General features: G+C 52.0%; 8 protein-coding genes and 1 pseudogene across 9 annotated transcripts in view; 4 read left to right on the forward strand and 5 right to left on the reverse strand.

Moving 5' to 3' along the window:
* The window catches only part of LOC102262352 (histone H4), a 135,124-nt gene that overhangs the window by 18,498 nt on the left and 93,887 nt on the right, over positions 1-22,739 (forward strand). Inside the window, exon 2 of one of the 2 annotated variants that reach the window (XR_001361450.1) lies at positions 1,013-1,366. Coding sequence is in view for 1 of the 2 variants with exons in the window: in XM_005863083.2 (XP_005863145.1) it covers positions 1,015-1,326 (312 nt within the window). In the remaining variant the exon portion in view is untranslated. Of the gene's footprint in view, positions 1-1,012; positions 1,376-22,739 lie in introns of those variants that run through there. The other variant, XM_005863083.2, reaches the window with a different exon arrangement.
* On the forward strand, positions 3-359 carry LOC102264202 (histone H3.1-like; the record flags this gene model as incomplete). Its single annotated transcript, XM_014537077.1, has 1 exon — positions 3-359. A coding segment is annotated over one exon (321 nt), but the record flags the coding sequence as incomplete, so codon positions are not given.
* LOC106725562 (histone H4) lies at positions 3,330-3,740 on the reverse strand. Its single transcript, XM_014537072.1, has one exon. It carries the CDS (start codon positions 3,724-3,726, stop codon positions 3,415-3,417), a length of 312 nt encoding a protein of 103 aa, XP_014392558.1. The 5' UTR covers positions 3,727-3,740; the 3' UTR covers positions 3,330-3,414.
* On the reverse strand, positions 6,012-8,058 carry LOC106725561 (histone H3.3-like). Its single transcript, XM_014537070.1, has one exon. The coding sequence runs from the start codon at positions 7,582-7,584 to the stop codon at positions 7,237-7,239; it is 348 nt and encodes a 115-aa protein (XP_014392556.1). The 5' UTR covers positions 7,585-8,058; the 3' UTR covers positions 6,012-7,236.
* On the reverse strand, positions 8,732-9,212 carry LOC102262043 (histone H2A type 1). The gene has a single exon (XM_014537066.1). It carries the CDS (start codon positions 9,195-9,197, stop codon positions 8,796-8,798), a length of 402 nt encoding a protein of 133 aa, XP_014392552.1. The 5' UTR covers positions 9,198-9,212; the 3' UTR covers positions 8,732-8,795.
* On the reverse strand, positions 12,924-13,412 carry LOC102261741 (histone H2B type 1-B). Its single transcript, XM_005863081.2, has one exon. The coding sequence runs from the start codon at positions 13,361-13,363 to the stop codon at positions 12,983-12,985; it is 381 nt and encodes a 126-aa protein (XP_005863143.1). The 5' UTR covers positions 13,364-13,412; the 3' UTR covers positions 12,924-12,982.
* LOC102261447 (histone H2A type 1) lies at positions 13,676-14,143 on the forward strand. Its single transcript, XM_014537067.1, has one exon. It carries the CDS (start codon positions 13,703-13,705, stop codon positions 14,093-14,095), a length of 393 nt encoding a protein of 130 aa, XP_014392553.1. The 5' UTR covers positions 13,676-13,702; the 3' UTR covers positions 14,096-14,143.
* On the forward strand, positions 15,028-15,987 carry LOC102261159 (annotated as a pseudogene).
* Positions 17,980-20,481, reverse strand: LOC102260880 (histone H1.2). Its single transcript, XM_005863078.2, has one exon. The coding sequence runs from the start codon at positions 20,443-20,445 to the stop codon at positions 19,792-19,794; it is 654 nt and encodes a 217-aa protein (XP_005863140.1). The 5' UTR covers positions 20,446-20,481; the 3' UTR covers positions 17,980-19,791.

A 22,739-nucleotide genomic window follows, 5' to 3' on the forward strand; every position in this document is an offset into this window, starting at 1 on the left:
CGCCGGCCACGGGCGGCGTGAAGAAGCCGCACCGCTACCGGCCCGGCACCGTGGCCCTGCGCGAGATCCGCCGCTACCAGAAGTCCACGGAGCTGCTGATCCGCAAGCTGCCCTTCCAGCGCCTGGTGCGCGAGATCGCGCAGGACTTCAAGACCGACCTGCGCTTCCAGAGCTCGGCCGTCATGGCGCTGCAGGAGGCGTGCGAGGCCTACCTGGTGGGGCTGTTCGAGGACACCAACCTGTGCGCCATCCACGCCAAGCGCGTCACCATCATGCCCAAGGACATCCAGCTGGCGCGCCGCATCCGCGGGGAGCGGGCCTGATTCTCACGTCTTCCTCTCCCAAAGGCTCTTTTCAGAGCCACCCACCTTTTGCAGGAAAGGGCTGGGAACGCTCCCTACCCGCAGTGAATTAGTATAAACATTCATGTGCTTGGGAGTTAGGGCGTATGCTAGCACATAGGTACACATTACTCCAAGTTTGCACCGTAGAAACAATACCTGCCCTTCCCAATGTTAGCTCCAGTGCTATTCTTCACTTAAGTCCTATTTAAGATCCAAAGTTGGAGGGACGTGAAAGACTTGGCATTTCAAGGGTTAATATGGCCCAAATCTCAAAAGCAGGCTTGTCATTTACTAGGAACATCCATTTCTACCTGTGATCTTGTCAGAGATCTTGTCAAAGTTTACTGTTAAATGACCTTTTTGCCTTTTCATGTTGACTTTCCTGCTTGAAATATCTTTTGGAACCTTGAGTTTCCTCAGGGTCCCTTAGAGTAACTGCTGATAAAGAACAATCAATAATACTCTTTCAAGCTGGGCTCTGGCTCCCCCGCCCTCGGGTTTGGAGGAGGGACCAAGGGAGTGGCGGTGACGTCACATTTCCCGCCAGTGCGTTGTCCAATCACTACCTCGGCTGAGGGAGGGGTGGATGGGGGCGGGGGGTTGGCGGATTATATAAGAACCAGCTCTTTCTCTCTTCGCCACTTGTTCCTGCTTCTCTACTTGCAAAGCCATGTCCGGTCGCGGCAAAGGCGGGAAGGGCCTGGGCAAGGGCGGCGCCAAGCGCCACCGCAAGGTGCTGCGCGACAACATCCAGGGCATCACCAAGCCCGCCATCCGGCGCCTGGCGCGGCGCGGCGGCGTCAAGCGCATCTCCGGGCTCATCTACGAGGAGACGCGCGGGGTGCTCAAGGTCTTCCTGGAGAACGTGATCCGCGACGCCGTCACCTACACGGAGCACGCCAAGCGCAAGACGGTCACGGCCATGGACGTGGTCTACGCGCTCAAGCGCCAGGGCCGCACCCTCTACGGCTTCGGCGGCTGAGCCCGTCCTCCGCCCCGTCCCCCCCAAAGGCCCTTTTCAGGGCCGCCCACCCCCTCTCGGAAGAGCTGCGCGCGCTGTCGTGCTCGTGTTTCTGTGGACACGTTTTCTCGTGTTTGATGGCGGGGATTTTAAGCTTTGGCAGGAGCTGTAGGCTCGATGGAGGCTCCTCCGGCAGTTTCTATGCAGGCCCCCACGGTCGGCGGCGCCCTGGGCCCGTTGGGAGGGATTGGGGGCTTCCGGGGTTGATCGATAGGAAGAAGCAACCAGGAGGGGCACGAATTTAAAGTTCTAGGGCACTTAGGGTTTTCTTTTTCTGGCAGGGACACCCCTTGTACCCTGTGAAAGGATCAAGCAAAGACAAGCCTGGTTGGGGAGCAGCAGTTTGCAGTGACGCGGAGCCCTAGAAGCGTCGCTGGCCTCGTTCTTAGTTCAGGAATTAAATGTTTCTGCAAGTTGTGGATCTGCGAGGGTGCAGCCAACACCCCCCCCCCCTCAGGGAGTCATCAGATCGATTAAAGTTAGAGATTTCCAGCAAAACCTGGGCTATTCCAACTGGATTTGCCCTGGCGACGTCACGAAGGATTGACATTGGACTCTTGTCCTTCACCCAGGCTTCGGCTCAGTGTCGTCACCCCCATTTTCCCCACAAACTGGGTGAACTCAGGTTTAAATATAACTAGGCCTTGCTTAGTTCCATTCTCACGCCGGCCCCCCCTTGAGCCCCAGGCTGAGCAGTTTGTAAATTCCATAGAATAGACGAAGGGGTCAGTGTCCTAACGCGGATCCCTGACCTCTTCTGCGACCTGCGGCCTCACAGCATTTGGGAGGGAGCTCGCTCGGTCACAGGCTCTGCTCTTAACCTGCAGTGACTCCTAACGTTGTTTCCCCGGACACTCCCCCGCCCCTTTAAAAAAAAAAATCATGGGCTGTTTAAACACAATATGGATGTCCTTAGGTTGGCACATCGGTTTTTAATAGTCTGCATCTTAGAACCTTATATGCATATTTGCATAACTCATGGACGCAGACAGCAGGGTGGCGAAGGCCTGGGGGAGGGGGTGGGGCGGGCTGGAGGAGGTCAATGGGGGAAAGGGGGACATATGTAATACTTTCAACAATAAAGATTCATTTTAAAAATAGTCTGCGTCTTTGAAAATGTTCCTTACCATCATTCTTAAATAAGTATATTTTTATTGATTTTCAGAGAGGGGGGAGAGAAAAATCAATGATGAGAGAGAATCAGATCGGCTGCCTCCAGCACGCCCCCTACTGGGGATCGAACCCGCGACCGGGGCCATGTGCCTTGACCCGGAATGGAACCCTAGACCCTTCAGTCCCCAGGCCGACGCTCTATCCACTGAGCTAAACCAGCCAGGGCGCCATCATTTTTTTTCTTTTAATGGTCTATCACCTCTCCCCTACCTGAATGCGGTGAATGGGATTCAGAATGGGGGCAATACTAGCTGGACTTGAGTTACAAGGCTACACAGATGTCAGACTTGAATTTGCCTTAATCTTGTTCATTTCAACCACAGCACCGACACTCGGCACACAAACGGGTGTAGGATGACCTTTGTAGCAGCCCTTTTGGAGGAGGGTGGCCCTGAAAGGCGGAGGGAGGGGAGAGCAGGGGCCGCAGGGCAGAGGCTGTGCCCGGGGGGAGCCCCTCCTTCCCAAACGCCAGGTGAGGCCTCGGGCTGTGAGACACCGAGTTAGAGCCGCGCCTTCTGGTCTAGTGGACGGTGATTCACACTCTGCTCCGCCCGGGGCTTGGGGAGGGTCCGGCCTGCAAGTGAACGGAAAGGACAAGGCCCTGCGCCATTTAAACCCAGCACCGCCGGTCTGACTGAAGGGAATGGGTTCGACGCCCGGGGTGCAGGGATCCCCACATCACTGCTCCTAACTCCCCCCAAGAAACTCAGAGGGAAACATTCGCAGGTGAAACAAGTTACAAGCCTGTGACTACCTGAACCGCCGCAAAGACAAGGCACTGCAATGAAAAGTAAAGCCACAGCTCTTTCAAAGGAACGGATGGGTGGCCCTAAAAAGGGCCGTTGGTTTTGCTGAAGAAGCCAGTAGGTGGGTGGCTCAGCCGCCGAAGCCGTAGAGGGTGCGGCCCTGGCGCTTGAGCGCGTAGACCACGTCCATGGCCGTGACCGTCTTGCGCTTGGCGTGCTCCGTGTAGGTGACGGCGTCGCGGATCACGTTCTCCAGGAAGACCTTGAGCACCCCGCGCGTCTCCTCGTAGATGAGCCCGGAGATGCGCTTGACGCCGCCGCGCCGCGCCAGGCGCCGGATGGCGGGCTTGGTGATGCCCTGGATGTTGTCGCGCAGCACCTTGCGGTGGCGCTTGGCGCCGCCCTTGCCCAGGCCCTTCCCGCCTTTGCCGCGACCGGACATGGTGACGGAGCGCAAGTCAGAGACGTCTGTCCCCGCGCTGGGGACTGCAGCCTCTTAAATAACCAGGGGGCGGACCTGGTTTGAAACAGCCCGGAAAAGGCGGGAAACAGCCGAGTCCCCGCCCCTGCTTCTAGACCCTCAAGGAAACACGGAGTAAGATTTTCTGTTATTTAGAAAATAAGAAATCCCGAGCAGGAGGGTCTACCGTGTACGCGAACGAAATTAACTCCTTTGTGGGTGTGTCCAGCCCATGGATATTTTTGGATCATTTCCAACATGGAATTAAAAGAACCCCAAACAAAACAACAATGAGGTACCATCTCACACCTGTCAGCCCAAACCGCAAGGGACAAAGGAATTGGTAAATGGGTTGCCAAGCAACCCAGCCAGGCTTTGGGTCTGGAATTGGTGAGGGGCTGCTCTCAGGCTGCTACTGGCCTGTCAAGCTGAGTTTTCTTGGCCGTCTCCACGCAAAGGACGCGCACTTGTCCGTAACCGAGACAGGATCATGGAACAGACTGTAAGCCGGCCAAGCGGGACAGGGGAACCGAGACGGCGAAACGGCATGAGCAGCCACCTGGTGAACCCTGTCTCCCTACACCAGGGACACTTAAGAGTAGTTTGCGCTTCTTCCCAGAGGGTAGAGAGCTTAAACCATCTACTCAGGGCGACAGAGAGCAGACATCCCATCAGCGCCATTTGCCAACACGCCCAAGGACAGGTGACGCTAAGAGCATAAATCTCATTCTGGTGCGTGAGCACAAAGCTGATGGGGATTCTTAGAGATCTCCCCTAAGAACTTCCCTAAATGCCCAGCCTTTAAACCCCTTCAAAACGAAGTGTGCGCTCTTTTTCCCAGGAGTATGCCCCCCCCCAACTCCCCCCATGAAGCATCTTCTAAGCTCTAAGGAACCCCACGAGGCCAGCGACCAGGGCAGCAGCAGTTCGTCCCAGACGAAGCCCCTGAACCTGCCCCGAAGGCCCCCTTCCCCCTGACTTTTAGGGAGCCAAGCAGAGCAGCCTGGATCACGTCCCCAGCCCTTCCTTGTTTCTGGGTTCCCAGCTTTAATACGGGTCCTTGAAAGTTCACCCCGACTCCCGTTGTGAACTGTTTCCTGCACCAAGTCTCCAACCCACACCCTACCGGCTGCCCTAGGCAGACCCCTTCAGGGCCAGACCCCCTTTCCGGTTACATCTGATAGTTCTTTGACAATAAGTTCCTATCGCCTGACTTCGGTGTAAAATATTTCTAATACAGGCAGCACTAAAGCACAATGCAGGGTTCCAGGGCATTTCCAGCCTAACCGGAGCATGGGCAGTGTGCTTCCATTTAAACAAGTTGAGCTCATGCATTTAAACAATGGGGTTCGCAGAGGGAAAGAATGTGGATTCCAGGGGCTGATGCCCTGTTCTCTGGCCTAAGGCAGAGGGTGGAGGGGTGCTGGCTCATCCAATTCCAGGAAAGCTGTCATAAATGCTGAAGCTAGAAGTGTGGACGAAAGGGACCACACGCTAACCTGACAAGCTCAGGGGAGGCCTGCATGGTGGTCTTGCAAACTCAGAGACCTAAAGTAACCACAAAGGATGGTCTGAAATTAAACCTTAACTAAGAGCAGTTATGGTGGGCAGTTACGTCCTAGGCCGGTATCTTCACTGACAAGGTCAACCTTTACTGTAACTGAGCCTATCTGTCTTTTTGCATCTATGAGAACATACCCTTGAAATGTCTGGGTAACTTGTAACTTCCCTTTTCCTGGAGCCCCTGGGGCACAACCTAAGGTGCTGAGAGCCAGGACAGATGCCACAAATTCCTTCACTATCATGTTAATTGTTCCTGCACGGACCTAAGCCTGTGTCCATCATTTTACTTTTTATCCAATCCCAGGGGTTTCCCCTGCTTTGCTTTATTCCTCCTCCTTAATCTATCACCAGTGAATTTCATGTAACCCACCTACATCCTTCCTTTGATTGCAAATGTGTAAATACAAATGTAGCCTTATCTCAATTCATTGAGGTTCTGCTTCCTGGCATATGTTGACAGTTTGGCTCAAATAAACTCACAAATTTTTTTTTACAGGTTTCAATGGTTTTTTTTACGTTAACAGAAGGAATTGTACGCAAGTGACAGTGATAAAGATGCAGTCATTCCTAGAGGTTTGCAATATTTTCAAAATTTTGCTGAACTACTACATGAGAGCATTAAGATATACATGAGGCCCTTTAGAATACAATGTTCAAAATAAGAGACGGCATTTTATTGTTTTTAAAAACAAAATTCAACTGAGTCCATTTGAATATCTAATTAGCTTTATTAACCAATTCCTGAACCGGGCAGCAACCGACTTGTAACTAACTAAAAGGGTGCTCCTAGGAGTTGTACAAAATAAATGAGTTTTCTAGGAACAGGGACAGAGCAAGCAACCCATTAACAATGGTGAGGAAAGGGTTTCTCTTTGGGGAAAGAGAATAAGAGCATTTTCATCTCGCAGGCTGCCTCTCCTTTCTAATGTGATGGAGAGGGCCCATGCGACCGATGACCTTACTAGAGCCTTACCGGAAAATTCCAGACTGGTGGTTTACAGTGACATTCCTGGGAGAGGTCGGAACTGCAATTAGATCAGGTATTAAATCTAGGTTTGGGCCTGTGGTTTTTGTCCTGGTCTAACCCTCCGAACCTACCCAAGTCCCTTTTTCTCTGACTCCGCAGGTAAGAGGGTTAACTTGAAATGGAGGCAGATAGGGCAGGGGTCCGGCGGAAAACGAAGGGAGGGGGAACATAGGCAGGGCAGACATGAGTTAGAGCAGCATAACCACAGGAACCAACCAAGCAGAGGCAAGAAAATGTTTCTGGACTCACAGCGGGAGGCATGGGAAACCAAGGGAGGGCCTGCAGCAACAAGGGATACGAACTCATAGAAACGGAGAGAGTTCAGGTCGTTGTTGGGCAAAAACAATTGAGGGAATCAAGCAGGTGGCGACACAGGTAGACGAAGAGCAGCTTGTAGCACATATATACATACCCCTGACCACAAGGGTTTAGCGGGCAGCCCACCATTGGGCCCCCCTCCTCTTCCGGGGAGTCGGAGCCTGCCTGTAATAACTTCCACTTTGCTTTAATCTTCTGGTCCGAGGAGCTCATTCTAAGGCGTCGAGACAGGACCCGGGAAAACAGCTAGGCTCATGGTTCCGTTATGACAGGGAGCGGTCAGCAACCCGACTTGGCCCAGTCCCTTCTGGAGCCCAGGGAGCTCTGCTTGGTCTGTCCTTGTGCTTCTTCTACCTTAGGCCCTTCCTGGTTTCCCAGTCTCCACGGTTTTATTTTCAAAAACCCCTGGACTTGTGTTCTCAAACCCTTTCTACACCAAGTCAAGAAACCACACACTCTAGGCCCAGGGCGGTAATTTCTGCCTGAAAATAAATCATAACAGTTTGCGCACAGCTCTTGTAAGTGAAAATGTGGTGGCTCTGAAAAGAGCCTTTGGGTTTCGGTGCAAGTGGGTAGGAGGGAGCTCACGCCCTCTCGCCGCGGATGCGGCGCGCGAGCTGGATGTCCTTGGGCATGATGGTGACGCGCTTGGCGTGGATGGCGCACAGGTTGGTGTCCTCGAACAGCCCCACCAGGTAGGCCTCGCACGCCTCCTGCAGCGCCATGACGGCCGAGCTCTGGAAGCGCAGGTCGGTCTTGAAGTCCTGCGCGATCTCGCGCACCAGGCGCTGGAAGGGCAGCTTGCGGATCAGCAGCTCCGTGGACTTCTGGTAGCGGCGGATCTCGCGCAGGGCCACGGTGCCGGTGGCCAGCTGCTTGCGGGGCGCCTTCCCGCCCGTGGACTTGCGCGCCGTCTGCTTGGTGCGAGCCATTCCTAACAGCCAGGAGCCGGGAACCACTGAATAAGAGTGAGCGCTTTCAACGGTTATTTATAATGCGGGGCCCACGCTGATTGGATAAGGCATCTGTCCATCAAGTCCCGCCAGAAGTGATTGGAAGCCGCATCCACTTCCGCATCCCAGGAGCCTCCGGGGCGTTTGCATCAGAAATTAACATCTTCCTCCCACCTACCCTTTCAACAGCGGCCGTTTTCCAGTCTTTCTGGCCTCTACCCTTTTCTGCGTCTTTTCTCTACAATGTTCTTTGGTTTTTCTGCGCAGAACTTCATGTAAGTATTAAAAAATATACATTGTTTGCTAAATGAAGAATTTTAGTTTTCGCCCCGAAAACGCTTCCGTCTGATCTTTTTGAAAAAGCGCGCGCTACATGGGATTGGCCAAGCAAATTTTGAGCCTCATTCAAGTTTAGGGGGGCTAATTTCCTGTCAGTTTCTTAATTTCTCTAAATAAATTTACGTTTCTGTGGGTTTTTTCTGTTTACCTTGATTTTACATTTGGTGTTATAGCTACAGTGACATTTACTACCCACTGACTAGCTTTCCCATACGTATCACAACTTCAGCTGAGACTTGTGTAGCCACAAGTGTGGTTAAGGAAAAAGAAATCCTCAAACGTGTAAGTGGCACAGAAAAGACGACCGTGGGCCTTACAGTCACGCTGGGCCCCGTGTTGAGAAGCTCCGCCTGTGACCGAAGTCCACGGGGAGCAGTAGGGCTTTCGTACTCACACCCCACTGGGGCCGTGGCGTAGGAGATGGAGTAAGGGATGATGTGTCCCATGAAGATGCAAAAAACAATGCAGGGCGGTTTCGTTGCCCTGTTGCTTACTAACTGCATTTACATTTAAATGGTCCCTTTCACCAAGCGTTGGTCCCCTCTAGTCTTCATGGTTCTACCCTGAGGGCCCACAGTATTCATCCCCTAATTACCCGTGATGTCCAGTAGCTCCGTTAGCGTTTTACTCAGTGGATGCTAAACTTTTGTTTTTATTGGGAGTAAATAGTGGCATTTCGGGGCGTGTTTGCCCACTGCCATCTAGTGTTAGGCTGAGGAATTACAGCTAAGATCACTTTCAAGTCCCCGCTCCGGTGCGGAAAGTGCCAGCGCTTTCAGTGCGAAGGTGGGTGGCTCTGAAAAGAGCCTTTGGTTTAGTTGTTTGCGTTGTTGCCAAAAAACGCAGGGTCCTTACTTGCCCTTGGCCTTGTGGTGGCTCTCGGTCTTCTTGGGCAGCAGCACGGCCTGGATGTTGGGCAGCACGCCGCCCTGCGCGATGGTCACCTTGCCCAGCAGCTTGTTGAGCTCCTCGTCGTTGCGGATGGCCAGCTGCAGGTGGCGCGGGATGATGCGCGTCTTCTTGTTGTCGCGGGCCGCGTTGCCCGCCAGCTCCAGGATCTCGGCCGTCAGGTACTCCAGCACGGCCGCCAGGTACACGGGCGCGCCCGCCCCGACGCGCTCGGCGTAGTTGCCCTTGCGGAGCAGCCGGTGCACGCGGCCCACGGGGAACTGCAGTCCGGCCCGCGAGGAGCGAGACTTAGCCTTGGCGCGCGCCGCGCGCGCCTTGCCGCCCTGCTTACCGCGTCCAGACATGATTTCTTGAGAAGAAGCGAGCGCCTTCTAAGCACCAGATCAGAGAGATGGAACTAAAGGGGAAGCAAGACAAGTATTTATACTAACGGGAGGTAGCAGGCATGCACTTCCCCAGACCCAATGGGAACGTAGAGCCTGCCTCCCTCATTTGCATAGGAGGCGAGGTTCTTTTTTTTCTTTTCTTTGCTCCATTGTAATCTGGTCTGATGAACCTTTTTTTCTTTACTAATCATTGAATCAATTAGTCCCCCCGCCCCCCGAAATACTATCCTACACGCTGTCAGGCAGGAATTAATTGTCCTCAGACAATTGGTTATTCGTCTTTTGGAAAGAAATGCAAACAGGGCAATTTCTAAATAGATAACATTTAAGAGGTACATCTAAAAAAGAAAGAAACATAGGTACTTCCATGCCACGCGTTGCTTTAACTCTTTTAGAGCTCAGAAAATAGGGAGAAAGGGAAAATAATCCTTTCGGTGGCCCAAGGCTTCTTAAAGAATCTGAACAATGAAACCTGCAGAGGAGGTGGCCTAAGACAGCCGCTGGGTCTCCATGTCCCTCATATCTTGGGTAGGAGGCGTTCAGGTTGGCCTGGAAGTGTAGAGCGTGAGTACTCCCTTCATTTTAGGAATGTGAAACGTGGACGCCCACATTGGTTATTTACTAATAATTAATGGCACCAAGGACTGTGAACTCCTGGGTGAAAAGCCTTTGCCATCATTTCCCAGAGCAGCTCCCATCCCCCCGCCCCTTCTTTTCCCACTTGGACACAACCCACAGGATGCTGGTTATTTCAGAAAGCCGCCCTCCAGCCTGCATGGCCTGCAACCTGTAGTGGTTCTGTGCCTGTAATCCCTACGTTCCCACGTCACCTTTGTCCTTCTACCCAATATAAGCAGCTGGCTTACGGTGGGAGCCGAGCAGACTCTTTGTGGATGGCCTGCTGCTCGCCCATACTGCCGGCATTACTGTACTTAGCGCTCACCTAAGATCCAACCCTGTCTCTTCGTAAATGGCTCCAGTAGTGACAGGCAGCCCAGGCCCCGTGGTTGTGCGGTTTCACTATCTCGGTCCCGGTCGTGCACAGTCTCTGGACCTCCTGTTACCTGTCTCTTTGTGGACCTTCTCTTTTCAGGATTCTCAGTCATCTTCCCTCCAAACTAAAAGTCTCCTGGTCCTCTTCATCTGGCTCCAGGCACCCAGAACCCCACTGTTGGGTAGGGAGACGGCAGAACTTTTTATGACTGAAAAGAGAGTTGGGGATCTCGTCCAGGTTATTTGCCTGTTTTCTTTGTTGACAGAGAGCAGCAGCTCTGGAGAAAATGTAGGTGTTTATTAGGGAAGTGCGTGTATAAACCCTTCGGTGAGGACAAGGGTCTCGAGGTCTTGTTAGTGCTTCCCCAACGGGTTCTCTTGCTAAATGTTAACATGCGCAACAGTATTTTGCAGACACAGCTGTAAGCAGATGAGCTCGGCTCCAACCCAACCAGGTACCTGTAGCTGGTTGCAAAGAAGAAATCAACATGAAATTGACCACATGGTGTGTATAAGCCTTGTCTTGTCTAGCCTCCCTTCTGGAGACAGCATTGGAGGTGAGCCCTTGTCCCCTTTACTTGTTGCAAGTAAATAGATGTAACGACAACCACGCCTCATTTGTGAGTAGATCACCCTAAGCAGGGAACCCCGTAGTTTGCTAAACATTCCAGGATTTCTCTTAAGCTGATGGGACTGACCCCTGTGTTCAAAGTTGGTGCCTGGTCAGAATCACCTGGGGAGATTAACAAATTTGTTTCTGTCTTGTCACTACTGCCCACTATAGATCTGGGGAGCTACCATGGAGTCTAGGCATCTGAATTAAAATATATATATATAGCCCTAACCGGTTTGGCTCAGTGGATAGAGCCTCGGCCTGCGGACTCAAGGGTCCCGGGTTCGATTCCGGTCAAGGGCATGTACCTTGGTTGTGGGCACATCCCCAGTGGGGGGTGTGCAGGAGGCAGCTGATCGATGTTTCTCTCTCATCGATGTTTCTAACTCTGAGCCCGAACCCAGGCATGTGCCCTGAGCAGGAATGGAAGCAGCAACATTTTGGTGCCGGGGACGATGCTAACCAACTGAGCGACACAGGCCAGGGTGACTTCTTTTATTTCCTCATTCACTTGTGAAGCATCAGCCAGGTATCCGAACAGATAACATTTATAGGTTTGCGTTTAAGAGGCCTGGTGTTTTTCTCTAAGGTTGTCAATTCAGAGTATAGTTTTAGGTAAAGTATTAAATATTTAGAAGAAATGAGAGGGGAGGGATGGGGGACAGATGGCAAGACTGAAAGCAAGCAGGCAGGCAAAGTTGTATAGGATAAAATGGGGTGAAAATAACCCCTCCTGAGGTCCTGTTGAATAGGATAAGAAGTAATCTCACCTGCCAGCGCTTCCCCCTCAAGGGAAGAACCCGAGGGTTCGTGATTCTTAAACTACAGCCTGAATTCACTAACAAGCTTATTTGGGGAGGGTCTTTTTATAATCTCTATAACAAAAATTATTGACTTTTAAGGCAAGTGTGTTTTTCAAAACTATATTTTGCATGTGCCGAGAAAGAATTTCTCATACATTGTTCGGCTGTTATGTTGGGCTGTGGGGGTAAAAATTAATTTTCCTTTAAAGGGGTTCCTTTTTGAGAAATTCAACTTTAAATTTTACAGTATTTCTTCATCGTGCTCATACACCGAAGAAAAATCTCTCCCCCACCCCACCCCGCCTCACACACACACCTTAGAAATAAGCAGTGAGCAGCGATTCTTAACCGCCTCTTCCTCCCCTCCCCCAGCCCGGGACGGGGACCACCCCTCGGACCCTCTTCCCCACCCAAGGGCCTTCCTGTCTGTTTGGATTGGATTTGGAGCCCCAGCGTCTCTGGAAAAAGGATTGCAAAGAGCAGGCCGCACATCTTCCCCTCCATCCCCTTCCCCCCACCATCGCTGTCAGCCAGGAGGTGGCGCCACATATGGATGGAAGGGCGGGAAATTCAAATCCTTTGTCCCTTATCAGAGCGGGAACCCACCCTCCCCACCCTTCTAGGGGAATCGCTGAACCGCCCAAGGCCCAGGAGGTGGCAGCCCGGATTACTAGGACGTAAAAAAAAAAATTCACAAGCGTTTCAGACCGACTGTGGCCACAGGTAAACATTTCTAATGAGAAATCAGAGCCATCTCAGGTCACCTGTGTGCAAAGGGCTCGAGGCGGACCCCACAGAAACTAGTGCCCCAGGAGCCGCGCGCCATGTCGCCGATGTTTCCCCAAAGCTCCCAAGACGAGGTGAGTGCAGGCTCCCGGAAGGAGCGCCCCCCTACCTGCCCGTTTGGCTGCCCAGACCCACCCTCCTCCCACACAATCAGCCCAGATCAGAACTCCTCTGGTGGCCCTGCTCTCTGAAGTCCTTGATCGGCTTTCCTATCCAGCGGGGGAATTGCAAACCCATCGGAAACCTGCAGGGGTAGGGAAAGGGACCATTTGTAGGTGCATCTCAGTGAACACCTAGAGCCCCAAGGGCACCTTGAAGGTGGGATAAAACATGAACTAGAGAGCCTTGGGTCACAGCACCACGTTCACTTAAAACCAAGCGACCCTGGAGATGGAACCTGGGCTGACTTTGCCACAACTAAGTCAGGGCTCGAACTGAACCCACAGCATGAAACAGTGACCTCGCTCAGAAACGGCAGTTACAGCTTTTCTCAGAGAAAGTGGGTGGCTCTGAAAAGAGCCTTTGGGTTTGACAGGGGCCGAAGCACCTCACTTGGAGCTGGTGTACTTGGTGACGGCCTTGGTGCCCTCGGACACGGCGTGCTTGGCCAGCTCGCCGGGCAGCAGCAGGCGCACGGCCGTCTGGATCTCGCGGGACGTGATGGTCGAGCGCTTGTTGTAATGCGCCAGGCGCGACGCCTCGCCCGCGATGCGCTCGAAGATGTCGTTGACGAACGAGTTCATGATGCCCATGGCCTTGGACGAGATGCCGGTGTCGGGGTGCACCTGCTTGAGCACCTTGTACACGTAGATGGAGTAGCTCTCCTTGCGGCTGCGCTTGCGCTTCTTGCCGTCCTTCTTCTGCGCCTTGGTGATGGCTTTCTTGGAGCCCTTCTTCGGGGCGGGCGCCGATTTGGAAGGTTCCGGCATGGCGTCTGCAAAAGGCTGTAGAATTGCTGGTTGCAGTTTCCACAACAGGGATGAAGGGTTAAGGACTGAGAGCTCATTCAGCATATATATGTTTCTCGATGTAAATGAGGAATTAAGAATCCTCACCTCTGATTGGTTAGTCACTACATGTCACTGAGGGGCGTGGTCTATGCAAATAAGAAATACACAGTTCTCTTTTCTATTGGACAGAACATATTTTAACCAATCAGATGTCTTATCGCTCTATCCAAGCTGTAGCTATAAAACGGTTTCTTCAACCTAACATCCTCACATCGCTTTTTTGCAGCAGCTTTTTCTGCACGTTAGAATTTTGCCAATATGTCCGGACGCGGCAAGCAGGGCGGCAAAGCGCGCGCCAAGGCCAAGACGCGGTCCTCGCGGGCCGGGCTGCAGTTCCCCGTGGGCCGCGTGCACCGGCTGCTCCGCAAGGGCAACTACGCCGAGCGCGTCGGGGCGGGCGCGCCCGTGTACCTGGCGGCCGTGCTGGAGTACCTGACGGCCGAGATCCTGGAGCTGGCGGGCAACGCGGCCCGCGACAACAAGAAGACGCGCATCATCCCGCGCCACCTGCAGCTGGCCATCCGCAACGACGAGGAGCTCAACAAGCTGCTGGGCAAGGTGACCATCGCGCAGGGCGGCGTGCTGCCCAACATCCAGGCCGTGCTGCTGCCCAAGAAGACCGAGAGCCACCACAAGGCCAAGGGCAAGTGAGGAGCAAATCGCAACATCCAAACCAAAGGCTCTTTTCAGAGCCACCCACGCGTTCACTAAAGAGCTTGCAGCTGCCATGTTGGAGCAGTTACTTGAGAATCCCCTTGACTGAGAATCACTGGAGGTGCCAGTATGTTAACTCCTCAGAAACAAAACACGAACCGTGCATTCAAAACAAATGTAAAACGAACACAATGGTTTGTATCAGGTAATTAAGCAATTGGTGCAACATGCCCTGGGGCTCAAGTGCCTCTGGACGGAAGGTGAAGTGCTCTGCAGGCTAAGCCATTCTTTTCTGGTAAAGAGCTTAGCACTTTTATTTGTATTAGAAAGTGAGTCATCGGCGCAACGGAGTCACAGTTCCCCATTGAAAGCAAAACATTGTCAAAAACTGCATGAAGAAATGTGTACCCATCCACATGTATTGGTAGATTTTCAAGAAACACCTTACTTTCCACCCCAATACAGATTCTTACAATAAAGATGTTGGCAACAATGTATAACAATGAGAGACACTCAAGTGACCCCCCAGAAGTGTTTTTATTTTTAAGCTAAAGTTTGGGTTGTGAATAGGACTGTGAAGAAAACTCAGTCAGGTCCCGTGGCTGAGTGGCAGGAGAGCTGGGGTGTCTGCTTTTATGTCACTTATTTACTGGGCTGCCTGTGACATTTGCTACTCGGTGGCATTACAGAGAAATAGACGCCCTCAGTTCCGGGGATTGGCTTTCCTAAATTTGAATGAGATTCAAAAATCACTTGGCCAATCCCGTGTAGCGCGCGCTTTTTCAAAAAGATCAGACGATAGCCCGTTTCCGGAGCCAAAATTTAAAATTTTTATTCAGGAAACAAGACATATAATGGTAATATTTACATTAAGTTCTGCGGAGAAAAGCCAAAGAACATTGTAGAGAAAAGAGGTAAAGACGGTAGAAGCGAGAAAGAGTAGGAAACGGCCGCAGATGAAAGGGTGGGAGGGAGAAAGAAGTTAATTTCCGGTCCAAACGCCCGGGAGGCCTGCGGTCCGGAAGTGGATGGGCCTTCCAATAACTTCCCTACGGGTCTTGATGGACAGATGCCGTATCCAATGAGAGCGGGCCTCGCCTTATATATACTGGTTGAGAGCCCGCGCTCTCATTCTCCTAGCAGTTTGCTACCTTTGGTGCTTTGCGATGGCTCGGACCAAGCAGACGGCGCGCAAGTCCACGGGCGGGAAGGCGCCCCGCAAGCAGCTGGCCACCAAGGCCGCCCGCAAGAGCGCCCACGGGCGGCGTGAAGAAGCCGCACCGCTACCGGCCCGGCACCGTGGCCCTGCGCGAGATCCGCCGCTACCAGAAGTCCACGGAGCTGCTGATCCGCAAGCTGCCCTTCCAGCGCCTGGTGCGCGAGATCGCGCAGGACTTCAAGACCGACCTGCGCTTCCAGAGCTCGGCCGTCATGGCGCTGCAGGAGGCGTGCGAGGCCTACCTGGTGGGGCTGTTCGAGGACACCAACCTGTGCGCCATCCACGCCAAGCGCGTCACCATCATGCCCAAGGACATCCAGCTGGCGCGCCGCATCCGCGGGGAGCGGGCGTGAGCTCCGTCCTACCCACTTGCACCGAAACCCAAAGGCTCTTTTCAGAGCCACCCACAATTTCAGGTAAAAAAGGCTGTAACTACACATCCGAAGTGCTGAGACCCAAACTAGAAATTACTGGGGAAATTATAAGTAGGTAAGGACAAGGATACTTAATGTTGAACTTCCTACTATTTATTGGCGATTTCTATATTAAGGTGAAATCCCTTTAGGTTGCAGTGGATCAATTACAAGTACTGAGTACCTGCATGTATTCCGTATAACGCCTTACTGACAGATCTCCCACCCCTCCGCATCATTATACTGTTTTCTCTTTCCATGGCTTGTGCATCTAAGTACCTTGCTCCATCCACCCCCACCCCAGGCCTCCCCTCCCACAGCTCTCAGACTGTTCCTTGTTCATGCCTCTTCCTATCCTGTCAGTTTTGTTCCTTAGGTTCCGCATGTGAGATTATATGGTAGTTGTCTTTCTCTGGATTCCTTATGACATTTAGATACTAAAGTTTCACCGCATAGATAGAAGCTAATGGTAGCTTTTTATTGGATTTCAATTTTTCAAGAAATTCTCAAATAATTGAACCTTGTTTTAATTGTCAGAAGCAGTATTGACTATCTCCTTGTGTCCTGTTCAGTGGAATTCAGTCAGACAACAGGGTTTATGAGTGTACTTTAGAGGCTCCTGAACACCGTTACTCCTGCCATCAGGGGAAGGGTGTGCTCTGGAGAGAGAGCGCACTGGGTCCTCCATCCTAAGGGCTTTAAAGGCTGGGATTTTAGGGGAGATCCCAGGGACACATCTTGATAGAATATTCAGCAGCTTCCCAGGTGCGTCCATTCAGGGTTGTGGCCTCCACTGATGGATTGGCCGGCACCAGAGCAGGGGGACATTATTCAACGCAGCTGGTCCTAACGTCAGCCATGGCTGGTTTGCTGCTTATCTGGGCCTGGAGCTGAAATACAACTGAGGCCCAGATGTTATCTTCAGGGAGAAAAGTGAAGGGGGGAGGGGAAGTCTCCCTGGGGCGAGGGCCCACCCTACCATTGATTGCTTCCACCCTGTTGACCTTCTGTACCTGGCCCATTGTCCTTGCCCAGCTCCTGTCGGTCTCCACGCCTACAGCAAAGATAAGGTCAAGGCCTAAATTCAGTTCCTGAGCCCTGGAGCTGCATGGCTCTCCCTGGCCACACCCTCATGAAACCTGACCAACCAGCAAGACCCATGGCCCCAAACCCCTTACTCATGAGGACTTTCGTTCTGTAAAACCCTTGTCGGTACACTGTTGGGGAGTTGGGGTTTTATATACTTTAAATTATTTAACACCTACGGAGTGCCTGGTTCTTTCTCTGCACCTTGGTGTCCGCATAACTGGCTACTGTCAGCACCACCAGGTAGGCAAGCTCTTTGCTGGGTTTCAAAGGCAAAGATAAGCCTTTTACTAAAATGTTCTGTGCCACTATGACCTGCCGGGCTAGAAACGCATTACAGCACTCCTTTTTCATCCACAAAAGGTAGCCACTGTAGAACTTGTCTCTCCCTTCACCCAGGCCCCTCCCTTTTTAATAATACAGAAGCATTGATGTGTTCCTTTTTGAAACTTTCCAAATATAAAACAAGATAATAGGGAATAGATAAAAATTTTCTGAGGCCTGAAGTTTATGCAACTTGGTGACTCTTTAAAACCTTCACTAGATTACAAAGACAAAACTAGATAGTGAACATCAATTTATAGTGGAAAAATAAGTCGCCTGTGCATGAAAAGGGGGTTCCATGTTACATACCTCAGGGTGATCTTATGATGTTCTGGACATACTGGGTTAAATAAACCATCTTTTTAGAATGGTTTCACCTGTGTCTTTGCTCCTTATTTATGTGGCTATGAACAGCTAGCACTGCTGTGGAATAAATTGGCTCAGGCACAGATTCCTTCGGTCACTGGGTATCTTCTATGTACACTTGATGGAATACTGGCCCTCAAGAAATCTAGAATATTAGATCGCCGTTGCCAGCAGGAACAGAGAAAACAAAGTAACTGGGAATAGAGGTAATAAAAATAGGAATAGGTATTACGAGAAAAGTACAAACTGTTTGAATGGGAAAACATAAAAAGTTCTTGAATATGAAACATCTCCTCAGTTTAATTTATAAAAACAAAATCCCAAGAAGACTATCAATAGGGTGTTGAAGGTTTCTGAGTGGGTGGGAAGGAGGAGCTTTCCAAAGTAATTATGGAAAAGCAAAATAAATAAACAAAAAACAGAATTACCAGAGAATTCTGGAAAGGATAATGAGAAGAAATCAGCTATTCAGGTTATATTATAACATGTTTATTTGACATCCAATTACTTGCATATCTACTATGGTTCATATATTCTCAGCATTGCAGAGCTGTGAACAGTACTGAAACCAGTGTGATCTGGCCTTAGGAATGGCTGGAAAGATCAAAGGGACAAAAGAGAAAACCAAGAATTAGTTCACCTCTGCATGGAATTTACCTGTGATAAAGGCCCTATCTCAAGTGGGGGTGGACTGGGGAGGGCAGGAGAGGCAGAAAAGGCAGTTAGTAAATGGTTTTGAGGAAAATATTATCCATATGCATTCATATATCCTAACATAAGTCCTATAAAAACAGCCATGCATTCACATATCAAAAATGATCCATATATTTGTACCCATACTTGTACACGAACATGCAGAGGGCTCACAATTATTTTAAATGTAAAATTAACAGAAAAATGGGGAAAAACATGAGACAACCATCTTTCTTCGTGTGTGTTATAGTCGTGAGTGAGTCTTTCTGTTCAAAGTGATTACACAGACGACGAAGATTAAACTCTCTCTGCCCAGGAGAGAGGGCGGGGCGGGGCGCATGAACTCGAGTCACCCCCCCCCCCCCCCCCCCCAAAAGCCCCCCCTAAGGCAATTACCTCCCTGGAGCTGGGGCAACAGATGCAGATAGAACTGCGCGGCAGGCCCCCAGGCCCCTCTCCCTGCAAGTTGTGCAGAATTGAAACTGTCCGCTGGGCTGCATCCAGCACAAACGCCCCGAGTGTAACACAACCCATGGGTGACACTGTCGATGAAAACTAACGCCCTTACTGACATCACCCCTCACAGACTCAGATCCAAGGCTCACCGACACTTTTTCCTCCTGCATGGAAAGACATTTGGGTCTCTCTCTCGCTCTCTCTCTCTCTCTCTCTCTCTCTCTCTCTCTCGGCGTTTAAAGCATCTTCAGGGTTTACTTGTTTGTCTAACGGAGGGTGGGGAGCCTCCTGTCAGGACAACATGGCGACCAAAGGTTGTTTTTGATGCGCTCCGACCGGTCACACCCAAGTTCAAGGTTACAGGGTCCGAGGGACAGAAAGACCCCGCAGCTGCCGAGACCTGGGCGGCAGCCATTCCTCAAGGGCGCTTTCTTGTCGCCAGAAAAAAAAACGGGAATGAAAAGAATGAGCGAGAAGGCGCCCGCGCCTCCTCCTCCCAGGGCTGGAGGCCAAAAAACGCCCCAGGACACAGCAGCCTGACTTTCCAAAACATGCCAGAAGCATTGCCACACCCAGCGAGAAGGGCAAACTCAACCCAATCAACAAAAAAGCCAAAACAAGTAAAAAAGAAAAAAAGAAAAGCAAACGTGCGACAGCAGCTGCCACTGTCCAATGGCATCCAGGACGAGGACGACGGGCGGCGGGCGCGCGCCAACCCGCGAGCGGGCGGGACTTTTGAAAGCTTCCCTGGCCTAATGGTGCCATCCCCGCGGCTCGGGAACGGGCTGGTATGACTGGGGATTGCGTCCCTGTCCACAGGCCCGTGGGGCCAGGGCTGCCGAGGGCGGTTCCGCTCATCGGACCAGGAACAGTCCCCCCACAGCAGCCCGTTCCCAATGCGGATGGTCTGCCTGTCACCTCAGCGACCGCCCTTCCGAGGCCCACACTAACCCCTCCTCCCGGTGTCTGCAGGCCTCTCCGAAGTCGCTCCGGCGACACTGCGTTAGAATCAAAGGTTAAAGGCGTGGGGAGGGGAGGGGAGAATGGGGTGAACGGCGGGTGAGTGCTCAGCTCTCTTTTGAGACCAGTGGTGGCTCTGAAAAGAGCCGTTTTGGGTTGTAGAAGCGGGTGTGAGCCTACTTCTTCTTGGGGGCCGCCTTCTTGGGCTTGGCGGCCTTGGGCTTGGCGGCCTTGGACTTCACAGCCTTGGCCGGGCTCTTCGCCGGCTTCTTGGGCTTGGCGGCCTTCACCTTCTTGGGGCTCTTGGCTGCTTTCTTGGCTCCCGCCGCCGCCGCCGGCTTCTTGGGCTTCTTCGGGGTCTTCTTGGCGCTCTTCTTGGGGGTGGCGGACCCCGCGGGCTTCTTGGGCTTCTTAGCCGCGCCTGCGGGTTTCCTGGGCTTGGCCGCACCCGCCTTCTTGGCCTTGGGCTTGGCCTCCCCGGAGGCCGCCTTCTTGTTGAGCTTGAAGGAGCCCGAGGCGCCGGTGCCCTTGGTCTGCAGCAGGGTGCCCTTGCTCACCAGGCTCTTGAGGCCCAGCTTGATGCGGCTGTTGTTCTTGTCCACGTCGTAGCCCGCGGCCGCCAGCGCCTTCTTGAGCGCGGCCAGCGACATGCCCGCCCGCTCCTGGGACAGCGACAAGGCCTCCGTGATCACCTTGGACACCGACGGGCTTGGCGTCTTGCGATTCACACCCGCCAGGCCCACCTGCTTCTTCCCTCGCTTCTTGATGTTCGGCTTCGCCATGAAAGCCGGGCCAGGCTCAGCCGGGTCCACAGGAGCCGTCTCGGACATCACAGGCGGAGGGTCCACGGACAAGAGCCAGGGAGGAGGGTTAAGCGCCGGCCGGGGGGCCCTCACGCCTTATATAGGGCAGGGCGTGCTCTGATTGGTGCGTCGCCTAGGCCTCGCCCCGCCGCGCCGCCGCCGCGCGCCCAAGTTGTGTTTGTTACACTTCACAAAAGGGGGAAAATATTAAAATCCCCCGCACCCAACGCCCCGGGGCCGGTCGGAAAAGAATCCGAGAAGCCTCAGGCTTCCTGCCCGGCATTTATTTTTCCTGTAACTGCAAAGACGCCGCGTCCAGGGGCCCCCAACTCCCCCAACTCCCAGGCAAGTCCAGGACCATCGGAGACCACTTTCTGTTTTTCTTCTAAATTACCTGTTCGCTCCTTGGCCCTGGAAAGTTCTTTTTCTCAGGGGGGGTAGGGCACATGTTCACCTTCCTATGGGGACCAACACGAGGTCGTTGTCACTTAAAATTCCACGGTAATTCGGTTTCTTCGCAAGGGAAGTAACACAGGTCCTGGGTGAATTCTGCGTGCAGACGCACAGGGACTGGGGACTGGGACCCGGTTCTGGACCAGCCCAGAGCAGTTAGGCAGGGATCCGAGGGGGGTCCCTAAGTTCCCGGGGGGCCCTGGGTGGTGGCGGGTTGGAGACTCACATCTTTGATGTGAAGACATTGAAAAAATCCTTTAGCAAATCCCTCTTTCCGTCGATGGGGGCGGGGCACCCTTTTCACTTTCCAAAGTGGAGACATTGGGCTGTTTTTAAAAGCTCTCGGGTTCCCCTCTGCGTTGGACACGGCAGGGGGTCTGGCCCTCAGAAGAGGGACAATAACCGAGGCAGGAAGACCCACTCAGCCTGCCCAGCGCCCCCAGAAGACTCCGCGGGGGGGAAGGGGCATTGCGAGGGTCTGTTTCCAAACAAGCCTTTAGTTATTGATGATTTGTTTTGGTATGCAGCAGTAGAGAGGCGAATTTTGCCATGAAACCTTTGGGTTGCTTCCAGTTGCAATACCTACAGGTCAGGGTATAGAACGCCCTCTCAGTGGGAGCTCACACCTGTAGGTGGAGATAAAGTGACAGTCTTTTCATAGGAGACACTTTGACTTATAAGGTGAACTATAGATTTGAAACATAAAAAAAAAGGAATGGAAACATTTAAAAAAGAAAAAGAGGGAAAGCACTGGAACATGTAGATTATGATGCCTTTTAAATTTTATTTTATGAATTCACCTCTTCCCATCCCTCCTAATGTTGGCCTGAGGTCGTCTATTGCAAGATTTGCTTTACCGCTTTAAGGTTTGTTACTTCCTATGGTGCCCTTGGGTTCAAAGCCATTGCGATGTAGTCGTGCAAGAAAAGGCTGGGTAAACGTTCTGCTCACGTATTTAATGGGAATGTATTTTGTGTTTAGGGACAAAGGAAGTAGGACAACTCCCCAGAAATTCCTACTCAAACATATGGCTACCGGCCAATGTGTATTAGAGGTGCCAGACGGAGATTGTGGTCATCAAAGGTGTGAGTGTCTCCAGGTCCAGCGGTTCTTACCGTTTTCTCTCCAGGGGAGAATGTAGCACAGGCTTTGCAGACACAGGGCCAACCTGATGAACTTGACCACGCTGAGCCCACCGCAGAGAAGTCCAGTGTCGCTACTAGCCAAACGCGGTGAAGTTTTGCCAACTGCAAAGAAGAGATCAGCATGTGCTGAACCAAATGGTGTCGAGAAGCCATTGCTAAACCTTCCTTCTGTGAGACAGAGCTCGGAAAAGTATTCCAACACCTCCCTTGTCACAATCAGAACTAAAAATGTTTTCTTCCAACAAGAGCTGTGTGCCTTTTGGCGCAGACACGCCAAGCGGTGAACCCATTGTGTGAGGTGACAAAGGAGCTTAAGCAGATAAATGCAGGGCTGAAGGAGAAGCGAGGCATCTTGGTTTAGACTAAGGATAACCCCAAGGTTTCATTGAATACCATTCGTTCAGCATTTGAAAACTGTGTCTACTCCTGCTCACGTCCTGGGAATTACCAGCCTAATACGATTAGTAATGGACGAGTTCGCAGCCGGAGAAAAACACCTTTGACCTGCCATCCGTCCGTGTGACTTTGGGTCTAAGAATCATAACAGATTCTTGAAACTATACAAGCAACTAAAGCACCTTCATCATCTTCCTATATTTTGCTAAAAAGATAAAATAAGAACACGCCCCTCTGCTCGGATTCTATGGGCAAAGAACCCCTTCCCATCTGAAACAAGGCTGAGGGTGCCCAGCCATCAAGAAAGAGCTGTGTGGGCCCTAACCA

This window comes from Myotis brandtii, unplaced genomic scaffold (genome assembly GCF_000412655.1).
Source record: "Myotis brandtii unplaced genomic scaffold, ASM41265v1 scaffold1718, whole genome shotgun sequence".
In the NCBI taxonomy this organism is placed as follows: Eukaryota; Metazoa; Chordata; class Mammalia; order Chiroptera; family Vespertilionidae; genus Myotis; species Myotis brandtii.